The following is a 16,113-nucleotide window of genomic DNA, read 5'->3' as shown; positions in this document are numbered from 1 at the left end:
GAGTGAAGTTTTGCCGACCCCCCAAATAAGCTCCCCCCGTCCCCCAACATACCGGCTATTTGACGACTAGATTCCCATATGCGTGCGCTAAGGTGTGAAGGGAAATTCAGGGAAATGTCCGATATTGACTTACAGGTAATTTTCCGGTACGCATGTGGGAAAAGGGCTACGCACACACACACAGTGTGATTTCTGTCACTGTCAACTGCAACAACACTGTGTTGTTGCAGTTGTTAAAGGGACAATCCACTGAAAAACACGCATACTCCACAACTTTACTCAAATCAACTCACAATAACTGTCAAACTAAATTAATGACTGCAAAACTGTTTACATTTTTCGGATATGTGTGGGATTATGTGCAAAATAACTCAGCATTGAAAATCGGCGGAGTGTTCCTTTAAGAACAATCTGTCTCATAATTTTGACAGTAGAATGTGTTTGCTTGTCTTATATACTTCCTTTGCTACTAAAATTAACTTGAATTTTGTTTGTTAAATATATTCTTTTCCAGATTCCGTTCCAAAATATCTTCTATTTATTAATTGATTTTTTCTTGTCATGAACCTGAATAGAATCAGCAATAGCTTGAATGTAATGCCACCATATATGTTGTAGTTGCAGTTTGGAGCTTTATATCGTGTGATAGGATCTGACTAAACTCTGGTTGAAGGTGCCTGGCTCGGTCTTCAGTGATTGGTTAACTGGACATCTCTCTACAGGGTCGGGGGTCGGGCCGCAGGAGGACGGACATGGACGATCTGGACAAGCCATACGTCTGTGACAGTAAGTACACATCACTCTCTACAACATCAGCTGTGTTGTGCTGTCATATACTTTCATCTGGTTAGTTTGCAGTGCTGACTACACAATATAATACTCATTTTCTTAATTATCTAGTGAGTCTCTGCAATGTACAGTATTGGGGTTTTGTTCTTAGTTTATTATACACCATTGTATAATAATACAATAATACAGAAAGCACTCATCTTAAAATTATTTTGAAATGTAAAAATGTAACTTAGATGTTAGACTGAAAAATCTACTTTGAATTTTAAACATGCATTGACAAAGTATCACAATAATATTGTGTACGTTTATACATTATAGGTAATGTATCAAATATATTGTGGAAAAACATGCCAGAGCCCTTGATCATTGTCATTCAGTCATGTACACCTGTACATTTTTGTATATCAGTACGTGGTACACTATATTGGATACACTCTGGATATCTAAGTTTCTTACTGCATCTCAGGCCTCATTTAGGCCTTTTTTATTCCAATTTTCTTTGACTTCTATTATAAATTATTTCAGAATTAGTCTTGATTCCATTTGTTTGATTATGAAGGAAGTTTTCTTGTCGATGTGCTGAAAATGAGACAAAACAAGTAGAACACATGATCAAGATCATTGTTTTCATGAGCTTCACCTGTCTTCTGTTTTGTTGTGATTACAACATTTCTTGCACAAGAACCTTTCATAATGCAGGTCCAGTTCTGTCTGGTCCACTTCATATGTTTAAGCTTTCTATCTATGGAATACATACAGATCAAGATGTTATTCCAAAAATACAGTCACGGTTACTGTGCTGAAAAAGGTGACCGGGGACCAAGACTGAGACAGTACAGCAAGAGAGATGAAACCACAGATGTCTCATGTATTCCCGTAGACAGACATGCAAGTTGCATGTGGAAACCTAGGCGGGGGGGTATTGGATTTTACTCTTGTGGTGACTCTTCTTCAGCGACACATACTCATGCTATTCTCCCTTTCCTTTTCTTTTTGCTTTGTGTTTTCTCTGTTTCAGACAGATACAAACAAAAGCATAACTCAAAATCTTCGACTTCAGGTATCTGGACTTGTTGACTCTTTTTGTCGGTAGTTCTTTAGGATATTTGGAGTGGTTTGGTAGATTGTTGAGTGGTAGTGTGATGAATGATCTAGCCCCTACACTGTCTTGCTTTTCCCAAGCTGAAAAGCCCCCTTGGTGCTCTGACTTTATTCATACATTCCTCTTCTCCAGCCCCTGCTGAGGCATACTGTAGCCTGCCAAAAATGGGCTGTGCTGTCTCCTGTATTTGTCATTTATTTGACTGAGTAACTTAATCAGCTCCTTCAGATCATTCCTTTCCTCGTGGAGTCAGATGTAGATATGGATGCTACAGTATCAGTCATATATAACCCCACTTGTTGAATTTATCATCCCGTACTTTGCTGTTTTTCCCCCTACAAATAACAATGCACTCATGCAAAACTAGAGACATGCTGCATTATAACTTAGGGGCGTTAACAGCTTCCACACAGGTGAACATCCTGATGAAAACTTGATTTTTGGTGGCGGGCGGGTGTTTGACCTCTTGCTGTGTGAAGTTCTGTTTACAATCAAGGGATACTGAGGTTTATAAGCCTCTATCCTTGAGGTGGTCGGAGAAGTAAACAAAACAAAAGATGCATGTAGAAATGGACTGTCCTCCCTGATCTGTCTGGCAGAAATGATTTGTGTATAATAAGTGCAACCGGTCATGGGAATGGTAGGCCTGAACATGTAGCCTCTGTGTTTTGTGCTCTGTGTGTTGCAGTCTGTGGGAAGCGCTACAGGAACCGTACAGGGTTAAGCTACCACTACACCCATTCCCACCTGGCAGAGGAGGAGCGAGCCGGGGAGAGAGGCTCCGTGTCGTCCAGATCGCCCTCTGCACAACGAGCCCACACACACAAACGTAAGAGCTGGACTGCTGGCGTGCATCACGGGGCTCCGCTCCCTCAAACTAACCATCACTTTACGGTCCCATATTTACATACGACTAAAGAGCTGCGTAAACATACGCAGTACTTGCCTGTTGCCTGTATACAGCAGGCAGCTGGTTTGAGCTGAAAGCCGGACTGAAACTAATTACCTTAAGTAGCTGTAGTAGTAACACTGCACCAGGTTTAGGAACCTTGAACCTGGCTCCACCTGTACTTGCATCATCTCAGGGATCCCAACAGGCTGTTATTATCTTCTTATCATCCACTCGATTCAGGCTGTTGACAGCAGACACTTGTACATAATGACTGTGTAATGTATCTATGGCAGATTAACTGTTTTCTTACACCTGAATCATACTTCATGACTTGAATGCATTGCTTGCACGTGGAAGCTCATTCATTTGGAATGAGATGATCTGTTTCCACTCCATCGTTCCGTTAGACTGCAGGTGCATCGCGTTGTGATGAAGGTGCTGCATGCATTGCATTGTGTTTCTACTTCATCATGTTGATATATAATAGATGTTTCGCACTTCTGTTTTTTTTGCTAGCGCTACATTGCATTTTTTGTGATGGAGAAAAAAACCGTCTCACTGAATCCGATGCCCAGTTTGCAGCAGCACAAATGCATTAAGGACAAAGTGTGATGTGTTAGAGAGGATACATGTTTGTCTTCTTGTCCCTGGCGTTCCCGTGTAGGTCCAAAGGGTCCAGGTGGGACTGGCATTCCCAATAACTACTGTAATAAATGCCATGGCTCCAACAGGAAAACCGCTAAACCCTGCTCAGCCTGCCAATGCACAAGTGAGTGTACAAACACTGACATCGTTAGGAGCCAATATACCAGCGATGCCTTTACTAGTTATAAATCTGTTGGGTTATGTGTTGTGCTGAGGGACACACTATATGACTGTTAGCCCAATTATAGCCACAATTTGTCCATCACAATTGTTTTCAACATCAGGCCACATCTGTGTTTTGCGTGACTGCAATGGATGTTTGATACCCCACAATTATTTCATACATACGTTTCATTTTTACACATTGATTCTTGATTTGATTGATTGATGAGCCAATGAGAGTTGGACACAGGGGGGTGGGGGTAGTGTGGAAAGCAATGCTCCATGTTTGTTTTGTTTCCATGCTGTAATATTGTGAGAGCTTATGTTTTCATGAGATGGGGGGGGGGGGTGTTGTGTGGCATTACAACTTTGTTAGTGTGTAATCACCGCCTTTACCTCATCCTCAAGTGTGTGATCCCTGAATCCACCTTGTGTGTGTGTGTGTGTGTGTGTGTGTGTGTGTGTGTGTGTGTGTGTGTGTGTGTGTGTGTGTGTGAGTGAGAGAGTGTGTGTGCACGTCCCTCTATGATGGCAGGATGAAAAAATAAGAAGAAAGCCAGTCATTGTAGTCTTGTAATGTTCTTTAGTCTTAGATTACTTTGTTATGGTGTTCTAGCTTCTCACTCTCTTCCTCCCCTCCCGTCCTGCATGCTAGCCAACTGTGTAGAAGAGAAGGAAGACGGGACTTTGATCGGGGCAGAGGAGTTGTTTGGCACCACCTCGGAGAGCGACACTTCCACCTTCCACGGCTTCGAGGACGACGAGCTGGAAGAGCCGGCCCGGAACGGCAACGGAATATCCAACCGACACAGATAGAGAAAACCCTCTAGATTTAAAGAGACATTTTTTAAATATGGATTAACCTCTGGCAAAAATCTGCTGCTTCTTTTTCGATGTTTTTTGTTTGCAGAAAGCACAAAGTGATGATTTCAGGACAGAAATGCAAGTGTTATTTTATCTACTGAACATTGTTGAATAATTTATGAACACTCTTTTTTAATATATATTAACTTTAAAGGCAATGAGCGACTGTCAGTATTTCCTGACAAGTGACATGTTCTCCATGCAAAACAGGAGAATAACGTTTTTGGAGAGTAGCCCCCCCCCCCCTTCCACTGGAGCAGAAGGAGCAAATATGAACTATGAACAAAAAAAACACTGGAATACAAATAATTCTAATTCTCAGTTCTGGATGATTTGCCAGGGGAAATGGAAGTTCTAACAATTTAACTTAAATTGAAGGGCATGAATGATGAGTTTGGAAGATGATTGAATGTCATTACAGACCCATACTCCAGCTACTGGATGTTTCAGAATCAGTAGTCAATGTGACTATGAAGGCCTCCTCTTCTGCTCTAGCTCTGGATTATACTTGTATGAAAATGAAGGAACCAATGAAAGGACTGCCACAGGCCACTGAAAACTTGCTTGGAGATGAAGAAGACCATAGACCTTATAGACATGGGGCACTGGTTAGATGAAAGGTAAGCATCAGTACTCCTCTCATTTAGCATTTAACAATATCTGTTGATGGATCAACAAGCAAGTTACCATTCAGACTGTCAGTGAACTAGGAGTTGTAATGTGTTAGTGACTATTGTTGTCCCAGTAAGTACATCGCTGAGATCTTTTTCAGAGTAATGATGTGTGCCAATGTGTGGTTAGGACTAAATGCATCATTGTTGCACAGTAATCAGACAATCAAACGGCTACAGCTCTGCTTTGGCCTTACAAATGAAAATGTTCCCATCTCTGCTCTCTTCAAGGCACATGGACCCAATTGACAAATGCCAAAACAACAAAACATACTCTTTTCTTTTTAATTTGAGAAACAATGTTTCTTGTTAGGAACAAGCTATATCCTAGTTTTTGCTGAGACTTATTTCAGCAAACCCTCAACAAACTATACTGCCCGTGAGTCTAACCCATATTGTCTGTGTTATGTAGGAGCACCCAGCACCATGGCATGTGGCCCCAAGGGTGAGGGTGGCCAGTGAAGATCAGGGGTTAACCCTTAAAACTGATGAGCCTTCATGCCCCTCCTGAACTGGGCCCAAAATAACAGACTCAAATGGTTGGATAGCCATCAACCACCTCATAGACCCAGTGGCTTAATTGAAGCAACCGCTCCCTTGAGAATATGTATCGATCGCTTCTGAACATTTGAAATGTGAGTAGATCCAGCTTCGTTTGGTCCTTCCTGCACTGTGCTGGAGCTCCACTGGACTGTGGGAACACTAACGGACGGCCTCTGGACGGGTTTGGGCCCTGCTGTCCCCTCGGCCTGCCCACTCCTGCTCTGTGACTGTGTCTGTGCTGTGTGATCCACTGTGACACTAAGAAGTCATTATCCTCATCACTGTGCCAGCCTGCCGCCCTGCACTGGAAGCCAGCTCTGACAGCCATGACCCTCCAACCTGATTGGACCAGTGACCCCTGACCCCAGCCATAGAGACGGTGCTTAACTCCACCACTAATCCAAGCAGACCTCTGGACTACTGTATTAATACTCTCACATAGACTCGAAGGTTTTCTCTTTCACCCTTTCTCTCTTTTGCGCTCTATTTCCCTGGCCCTCTCATTATGACTTGAATGGGTCACAATAAATTTAGCTCATTTTTGCATCTTTTCTCCGTTGTATATTTCTATGTTTTTGAACCGTTGAAAGACTGGATTTGATATTTGTATGATATTGACTCCTTGGGTTTGTTCAGACTATTGATACCTCTGTCCTGATCAGGTGCACAATAGCCACAACTACTCAGGCATCTTTCATTTACTCTGCTGTTGATTGTTCAGCCATTCAGCCCTGATTCATGTGATTGTATTCAATTGGCAAAGAGAGACAGTAACGCCTCACAAGGATCCCATTGTAATCAATTGGGATGCTGCAGTTCCATTGTCACAGTAACCAATGTCACATGCTGTCGGACAACATTGCAATAACAAGCTTCTACTCCATTTGCTCTCTACTGATTTATCTGGCTTCACGCTTTCCGTTCAGAACCTCTTCACTTCTTTTTTTGAAACGGTCATTTCAGTCTCAGATTGTGACTGAATAGAGAGAGTCATCTCAGAAGCATTTGAAAATGATATTTGTCGCTTTGCTCAGAGCCTCACAGTTGGCGAGAAATGAAATCTATAAATCCAAGTTATCTGTGACATTTCAATTGAGTGCTTTAAAAGGCCTAATTGCTTTATGACATTTAGAAGGTGCTTGTAGTGCTGTATCAAAGAGCCTTTTAGGTCCTCGTAGGTTGCACCTTCTGTGTAAGAAGTCTGTGTCCTTCCATGTGATCATCCAGTATAGCTACAATGTAATAATCCGCAATGTTGCTCCGTTATTTGAAGACAGCCGCTAATCCTATGGGGACAAGGTGAGAGCTGTGCTTACATCCTTATACAGTATGTGTCTGTGATGACTCAGAAGTGCTTACATCATTATACACTATGTGTCTGTGATGACTCTCAGAAGTGCTTGTGCATTCATATCTTTCTACAACACTCAGTTCCCTCAGGGACCCTCCCCGCAACAATTTGTTTCTTCTCGACAAAGAATAGATCTGAGACTAGTTAATGATCTCGTCTTCTGTATCCATTATGTGGAGTTTCCACATTAATATGGGTCCATGTCGTTATCTTCCAAAGTCATGTCAATAAGTGAAAGCATGTGTCATGAATCATAGTCTTCTAAACGTTAACCTTATATGAGCAGGTCTAGTCTGGTGCAGTTCTGAACAAAACAAAACAAAAACGCTTCTAATGCAAAGTCAGTGATGTCTGCTTATTAAGTGTCACCAATCATGTAATAGCCTGTATACCTCGTCAAAGACAGCAATAGGCCCTGGTACTCTCTTGTCAAGCCTATCATGTGTAGAGAGGGAGAATCAGGGTGGGAACGGAGCCAAGAGGAGATGAAATGGACATAACTGGGCGTTTGTTTCATCTTCAGCTGTAAATACGAGTCCAAATGGAGAGAATGAAGTCTTTGTTTGTTAAACTATTTTTATTGTTCTGAAAAAAAATAAAGAATCTTTGCCCTGGTAAAGCTCTGTTTATTTTCTGTGAGAAAGGTCATGAATAACTTGCCGTTTGGTAAAGACTATAGGTCAGCTGTGACCAGGGACCTCGCATTGATCGGTGCCTCTTGAGAAATCACCCAAGTCAGGCAGTTGAAGTCCAGCAGCCGGTCGTAAAAAGAAACAAAGTTGGCAGTCATATCAGTTTCTCTGCCACTGAGGAGACAGGGTTGTATTATTAGTCGCAGGGTCTGGAGAGCAGGGAGGTCAGACAGAGAGAGACCCAGTCTGAAACGGTCTGGAGAGCAGGGAGGTCAGACAGAGAGAGACCCAGTCTGAAACAGGGTCTGGAGAGCAGGGAGGTCAGACAGAGAGAGACCCAGTCTGAAACAGGGTCTGGAGAGCAGGGAGGTCAGACAGAGAGAGACCCAGTCTGAAACAGGGTCTGGAGAGCAGGGAGGTCAGACAGAGAGAGACCCAGTCTGAAACAGGGTCTGGAGAGCAGGGAGGTCAGACAGAGAGAGACCCAGTCTGAAACAGGGTCTGGAGAGCAGGGAGGTCAGACAGAGAGAGACCCAGTCTGAAACAGGGTCTGGAGAGCAGGGAGGTCAGACAGAGAGAGACCCAGACTGAAACAGGGTCTGGAGAGCAGGGACGTCAGACAGAGAGAGACCCAGTCTGAAACAGGGTCTGGAGAGCAGGGAGGTCAGACAGAGAGAGACCCAGTCTGAAACAGGGTCTGGAGAGCAGGGAGGTCAGACAGAGAGAGACCCAGTCTGAAACAGGGTCTGGAGAGCAGGGAGGTCAGACAGAGAGAGACCCAGACTGAAACAGGGTCTGGAGAGCAGGGAGGTCAGACAGAGAGAGACCCAGTCTGAAACAGGGTCTGGAGAGCAGGGAGGTCAGACAGAGAGAGACCCAGACTGAAACAGGGTCTGGAGAGCAGGGAGGTCAGACAGAGAGAGACCCAGTCTGAAACAGGGCCTGGAGAGCAGGGAGGTCAGACAGAGAGAGACCCAGTCTGAAACCATCTTGGGCCAGGGGAAAGAGGGAATGGGGATCAAGACAGATTGGAAAGTAGTCCTAGATAGGGTAAAAGCATCAGATGGCAATAAACAAGTGAAAAGCAGCGATGGGAAGTTACTGCATTGTTTGATTGTTACTGTACTTACAGTAAATAGGGTTTTCAGGTACTTTACTGAGTATTTTTCTGACAATGTTTTACATTTACTCCCTACAATTTAACACAAATAGCTATCTGTACTTTATACTCCTTACATTTTCAAATCAGGCTTGTTACTTTAGTTTTAATGCATGACAGACGATGTAACATTTGTTGTTTGTCTCTCTCGTCTCACGCTCCCCCAGCTTTTACGCATTATGTGCACCTTTTTCGTGGAAAAACCATATCACACAAATTATTAAAAGTATAGTCTTTATACATCTTGGAGGGGATCTTTTAAGTTTAATAGTCTTTGAATGGTAACACTTTACAATACTGTAACACAAAAAATGGGTAGTTATTGAGGAACTAGTCAGGAACTAACCATTAGTTCATGAATAGTTAATGATTAGTTCCTGAATAGTTAATAGGTAGTTCCTTAATGGTAGTTACTTAGGAACTGACCATTAGTTACCATGTTAACGAACCAGTAAGTAATGATTACTTCCTTAAAAATATATATATATTTAATTTTTTATTTAGCTAGTTCATGAATAGTTAATGGGTAGTTCCTTAATTACCCTTAATGGTAGTTCCTTAAATATCCTTAATGGTAGTTACTTAAGAACTGACCATTAGTTACCATGTTAACGAACCAGTAAGTAATGGTTACTTCCTTAATTTTTTTCTGATAGTTCATGAGTAGTTAATGGGTAGTTACAGTACTTAAGAACAGACTATTAGTTACCATAGTTGTTACTAGGGAATTAATCATTAGTTCATGATTACTTCATCATTACTTACATATTTGTGCCCCCTCAAGTAAAGCAGGGCTACATACTTAGTTGTTACTAGGAAATGCATCATTACTTCATGATTATCTTACCATTAGTTACCATCACCCTACCCTATAACAAATAGATAGCTCATTTGGTAGAGACTAATAATCTTGCGTTCTTGGGGCCAAGGGTTCAAACCTCACCTGGAACAACTCTTGTATTTATTTGTTATAGGTAGCGTGATGGTAACTAATGGTAAGATAATCATGAAGTAATGATGCATTCCCTAGTAACAACTAAGTATGAAGCCTGCTTTACTTGAGGGGGCACAAACATGGTAACTAATCATGAACTAATGATGAATTCCCTAGTAACAACTAAGTATGATGGCCTGCTTTACTTGAGGGGGCACAAACATGGTAACTAATGGTAAAGTAATCATGAAGTAATGATGAACTCCCTAGTAACAACTAAGTATGATGGCCTGCTTTACTTGATGGGGGGAAAAAAATATGGTAACTAATGATGAAGTAATCATTAACTAATGATTCATTCCCTAGTAACAACTATGGTAACTAATAGTCTGCTCTTAAGTAACTACCCATTAACTACTCATGAACTAGCAGAAAAAAATTAAGGAAGTAATCATTACTTACTGGTTCATTAACATGGTAACTAATGGTCAGTTCTTAAGTAACTACCATTAAGGATCTTTAAGGAACTACCATTAAGGGTCATTAAGGAACTACCCATTAAACTACTCATGAACTAGCGAAAGAAAAAAAAAATGTTTTAAGGAAGTAATCATTACTTACTGGTTCATTAACATGGTAACTAATGGTCAGTTCTTAAGTAACTACCATTAAGGAACTACCTATTAACTATTCATGAACTAATCATGAACTAATGGTTCGTTTCTGATTCGTTCCTTAGTAACTACCCAATTTTTGTGTTACAGTATTGCAAAGTGTTACCCTTTGAATTATATGAAGATGTGAGTTTCTATTAGCTTTGCACAGAAACACAGTCTTTTACTCTTACTTGAGTAAACAAATTGAATCAGTACTTCTTTTACCAGTCTTCTTTTACACAAGTAACTACTTCTACTTAAGTAAAGAATGTGTGTACTTTTCCCGTTTATCAATAACTCCCCTTCCTGAACTCTCCTCCCCCACCATTCTAAAGCATGGCACCCATTATATTCTAAAGCATGGCACCCATTCTCTTTCTCCCTTCCCCTGCTCCTTCCCCACCTATCCTTCCCTGCTCTCTCCTCCCCCACATTTCCCATTCCCTCCCCACCTCCTCCCTTTCCCTGCTCTCTCCCCCCCCACATCCCCCACTCTCCCTCCCTCCTGCTCCCTCCTCTTTCCCCCTTCCCCACCTCCTCGCCTTCCCTGCTCTCTCCTCCCCCACATTTCCCATTCCCTCCCCACCTCATCACTTTCCTACTCTCTCCTCTCACATTCCCCCTGCTCTCCCTCCCCACCTCCTCCCTCTCCTGATCTCTCCTCCCCCACTATTCTAAAACATGGCACCCATTCCACCCCTAAAGCATGGCACCCATTCTATTCTATATTTTCTATATTTCTCTATCATATGTTCAATGTGTTATTATTACTACTGTAATTGCTACTGTTGTGTCAGCTAGAATTAGCTAGACATATTTTCTGTCAATCCAATCCAACTCACTGAGCCACAGTGCTTGAAAGAGGTTTTTCTCAGTTATCCTCATGGATATTTCAGTGGTGAGTGAAATTAGTTGGATAGTGATACTTGGGCCAGATCTGACTCGTCATGATATGACTTGAGCTGGCCCCGATTGGGCTCTCTCGATTCGTCCGGGTCCGTCCGTGCTTGCTGGGAGAGCTTTTCAGTTTTTCCTCTGGCTGTCAACTTTCAAAATGCACCGACTGTGGTGGTGGTGCGGGAATCAGACCTGCCACCCGCATGTTCCCGCCTCTCTATGTGGATGTAAAGGCTGACTGACAAACCCATGACCTCAAAAGTGACTGAGGCTCAAACCCACAAACTGCTGAAGAGCAATCCAACTCACTGAGCCACAGTGCTTAAAAGAGGTTTTTCTCAGAGCTTTTCAGTTTTTCCTATGGCTGTTGACTTTCAAAATTCACCAACTACGGTGGGACTACGGTGGTGGCACAATCAAATCTGCCACCCTCTGGCTGTCGCCATTCAAAACTGACTGAGGCTCGAACCCACAACCTCAAAAGTGACTGAGGCTCAAACCCACAAACTGATAAAGAGTAATCAAACTAGTTGAGCTACTGCGTCATTCTGCTTAAGACAGGTGTTCTCAGAGCTTTTCAGCTTTTCCTCTGGCTGTTGCCGGTCAAAGCTGACTTAGGTTTTGTCTGTCTCACGCTCTCGCATTATGTGCACCTTTTTTGTGGAAAAAACACAAATTATTAATCAAACTATAGTCTATGCATCTTAAAAGTTGTTTTGAGGGGATCTTTTAAGTTTAATAGTATTTGAATTAAATTAATATGACGTGAGTTTCTATTCACTTTGCACAGAAAATACTGAGGCTTGAAACCACAATCTCGATAGTGCTAGGCAGCTATCAAACTCTGAGCGCTGGGTCACACTTCTTGCATTCAAAACTGACTGAGGCTCGAACCCACGACCTCAAAAGTGACTGAGGCTCAAACCCAGAAGCTTAATACCGTTGAGCACTAATCCAACTCTCTGAGCCACTGGATCACACTTCTCAAGACAGGATTTCTCAGAGCTTTTCAGTCTTTCATCTGGGTGTCCACTTTCAAAACTGACCGAGGCTCGAACCCACCTCAAAACTGTCATGCAGCTCTCAAACTTTATGAGCCACTGAGTCTCACAAGGTCAAGTTATTTCTGTCAGAGCTTTTCACTCTTCACTTGAGAACTGAGACGTTCTTCAAAGTCCAAGCTTTCACTGAGGCTCCAACCCAAAACCTCCAAATTGTGGTGTGGCCATAGTCATTTCCAATGGCAACATGTCCCCACCACTTTCCAACACAAAGTGACGGCCTTGTGTACTCAGATGTCAAGAAGTCTGGAAAAGTATGGAATTTTGAAATGAAAAATGTGTAGGAACCCTGGGTAGAATGAAAGTGCTTAAACACAGGACACATACTAGGTATAACAATGAAAACCCATAAGGAACAGAGCAAAAAGACAATTAGTAGTGGAGTAAATACACTTGGAGGAGGAAATGGCATGCTAAGCAAGCATGGATGCCAAATTCAGCTTATGATTGTGTAGCTATGGTATAAGAATGGCGTAGTCTTTTATTGCCCATCACTCCTGGTGTAATACTCATCACAGTTATATCTATTTGCTGATACAATGTGCTTCTGAAATATCCATCCCATTCACTTACTGTTATTTGGGTTGATGATGGTATTGAGAACAGAAATGCTCCATCATAAATGTGTGTGATATGTTTAAACAGTTTGTGGCAGTGAATATCGGGAATGTGACCAATGTACAAAGAACATCAAACGACACAGTACAAAAGGATTGAAGACACACTCTTCTCTAAGTATTCCATTGTTAGGATTTACATTTGCACATATTTCAGCAGCGTTGAACTATAATACACCTGATAAAGGCATTGACATTTTATATTAGCAGTAGCACGTTATGAGGACATCAGCCAAAAGAGGAGACACCTTGGTTGTTTGTTGACACAGCAGAGGAAACATGAATAAGAGAGGAGCAGACAGGTCCAGAGGTTTTATTATGATAAGATAGCAGGTGCTTGGCTGTTTTAGAGTGCCAGTAGTTATCTTGCTGATTGAGAAACTAGAAGCACAAAATGCCCTGGATATGTTACATGCATAGTAATGTGCTCATATCATAAAGTGTGCTTCTGGCTAATGAAAATCTATAGAGCCAATTTATATCTACAATGTACTCTGTACATAGCATCTGTGTTTGTGCTAAGGATAATATTCAGAATAATATTCAGTACATTGACTTGATGAATTAAGCATCTCTCTCTACCTTATAATCAAGAGGTTATTGGTTTATAATAATTATTATAAATATGACCTGTACAGTGCATTGCAATGACTCAAATAGAAAATAAGTCACTCATTCAGCAGTGTGGTCTAATGTCACTGGCAGTTGACACCGTGGCCCCATGGGGGAGCTGTGACACAGAAATCTCCTCAGTCCAACACCCTCTCTGTTGAAGAGGAGTGGAGCAAAGAGGCCTTCCATATTCAGTCTGTGACGGCCATGACGGCTCAAACACTGTTCTCAGTTGCATTCAAGTGGGGTGATGTCCATCCACTGAAGAGTGTTGCTCCAGTTCAGTAGTTTAAAGGGCTTCCCCTTGTCTGTCTGTCTCTCTGCTGTGTTTGAGGAGTACAGCGACTCCATGACTGTCCAACAACATGCAGTTTTCCCAATAGTCATTAAAACACATTAACGTTATTCAGTGAGGAGTCATGATGGACATATTCCTCAAGAACAATGGGTATGTTTCGGCATTTCGAGAAAAGGAAGAATGAGATATCCATGCAATACAAAAGCAACAAAACATAAAGGAACGTCCCATATAAGGCAACAAGCCTTGTATTCTCTCTGCCTAGAGAGAGAGAGTCGTTTTGATATCATGGTAAAAAGATAGACTTTTCACTTCTTCCAGTATGGTGAACGCTGCGCAGCACAGCTGTGTAACACTGTCTCCGCCCACCATGGCAGGTCTTGTGGTTTACCCACCACTAGATGGCACTGGCAACTTTTAATAGAAGACTGCACTTGGAGTCCAAAAGAAGCATGTTAGATAGATGCTATTTCATGGCATGACTAAAAGTGACAATGTAGAAGGAATCTCTTGCGCTACAGCCCCTCCACAAGAGGAGATCGGTGCTCTCGGACGAGGACAGAATATTGGAAAGGTAGAGATGACTGGAGCACACGAAATCACTGGCAAACAAATTTGGTGGGATTTGACGTTTCGACGTGAGCAGCGTCTTCTTCAGAGTCAAAAAGCTCTGAAGAAGACGCTGCTCGCGTCGAAACGTCAGTTTTTGTACCTTATTAAATTTGTTTGCCAGTGATTTCGTGTGCTCCAGTCATCTCTACCTTTCCATGACTAAAAGTGACATTCATACAGAACTTTTGTGACCATACACACTATAACTGTGAATGAAATAAAATCTCAAATCATTGTGATTCATACAGAAGAACTGATATAACTGCGAGGGACCATGTTTTTACACTTTTTTTTTTTGCTGTAAACACCCACTTTTATTTGTTGGCATTGACTAATTTTAGAGTGTATGGCCTGAAAACTTTGCAACTTATTTTGTGGGTATTCAAGCCTCTAAGTTATGTAAGTGGTGTATTAATTTGGCTTCAATTAAGTCAATTTAACTGGAGTAGCAGGTGTTTCAGCCCATCTGTCATCAAGCCTACTGTGCCATAAGTCTTATTATAAAGCACTATTGTAGAAATGAAACATTAATTCTTAACAAAGACATTTTGATGAAACATGCAACGATGTATTGTCAATGCTACATTAAGCCCTTATGCCGGATTTTGGAATGTAATGAAGCATGAAACATTACACCCTCAAAAATCTGTTTTGTAGACTGCAGTAATTATAATTATGGGGGGGAAGAAGAAAACACATAACTATATTCTTGATCACTGCCAAAAATTGTTATCAGTTAAGTGACATATATAATGTGCTTCATAAGAAACAGATATGATATAAAGTTTCAAGGATATAAAAAGAGGTTGGATAAATATCTAACCAAAGTGGTCTCCTGCTCTCATTATTGCTGGCTGCCTTGTGAGTACAGAGACATATGTGGAGTCGATCTGCCTTAGTGTCGATGTGCCTCTTTGACCTTGTGTGTAGTGTGTGTGTGTGTGTGTGTGTGTGTGTGTGTGTGTGTGTTTGTGTGTGTGTGTGTGTGTGTGTGTGTGTTTTATCTGAATTAGGACTGTCCCCAACTATTTTAAGATTTGTCGACTAACCCAATAGTCCATTCAACCTCTAAAATAGCTTGTCTCATATTATTATCTTCCTGCAAATGTTTTCAGTCCTGCCAAATAAACCTTAGATGCAGAGTTTATCAAAGGCCAAAATCTTTAGATTGTTGCAATATCGTTGCCACGCAAGAAATGTGCTTTTAACGTTCCAGGAAATACAAAACAAACTGAAACCATTAATACAAATGGATCAACTTAGTTGACTAAAACCCTAACAACCAATTTGTCAACTAACTGAGGAAGAGGGGGCAGTTCTAATCTGAATCTGAATGTGCTTGTACTGTACGCTGCATGCCATGTGATGCATTGGCTGAGGTTCCCCTTGTCAACATTGTCCTGGCCTCAGCGGTTCTGTTGGGGGTTTTAACCCCTGTAGGCCCGGTGCTGCCCTCCCAGTACAGCAGGAGTCCACTGGGCAGCGTCTGAGAGCCTCCAAAGCAGCCCCGCCCAGCCCAGCTCTAGCCTCCGTGTTCCTACCCTGGCCCCTGCCCCCATGTGGCGGTCACCCCTGCATGGGGCTCTGGCCATACCCCTCAAGCCCAGGCAATG

At 42.1% G+C, this 16,113-nt stretch overlaps 1 protein-coding gene across 3 annotated transcripts in view; it reads left to right on the top strand.

The window, feature by feature from the left end:
- Window positions 1-7,626, top strand: part of LOC310772700 (zinc finger protein DPF3-like) — a gene marked incomplete at its 5' end in the record, with an annotated part of 29,511 nt that extends 21,885 nt beyond the window's left edge. For 2 of the 3 annotated variants that reach the window (XR_014552512.1, XR_014552513.1), the window contains 5 exons: window positions 723-786; window positions 2,583-2,723; window positions 3,451-3,555; window positions 4,249-5,077; window positions 5,541-7,626. Coding sequence is in view for 1 of the 3 variants with exons in the window: in XM_083632574.1 (XP_083488700.1) it covers window positions 723-786; window positions 2,583-2,723; window positions 3,451-3,555; window positions 4,249-4,409 (471 nt within the window). Of the gene's footprint in view, window positions 1-722; window positions 787-2,582; window positions 2,724-3,450; window positions 3,556-4,248 lie in introns of all 3 variants that reach the window. The other variant, XM_083632574.1, reaches the window with a different exon arrangement.
- Between the last annotated feature and the right edge of the window lie 8,487 nt (window positions 7,627-16,113).

Source organism: Poromitra crassiceps (genome assembly GCF_964638095.1).
Source record: "Poromitra crassiceps genome assembly, chromosome: 3".
Lineage (NCBI taxonomy): Eukaryota > Metazoa > Chordata > Actinopteri > Beryciformes > Melamphaidae > Poromitra > Poromitra crassiceps.
Note: the sequence above shows the minus strand (reverse complement) of the source record. Positions and strands in the feature narration are given on the sequence as shown.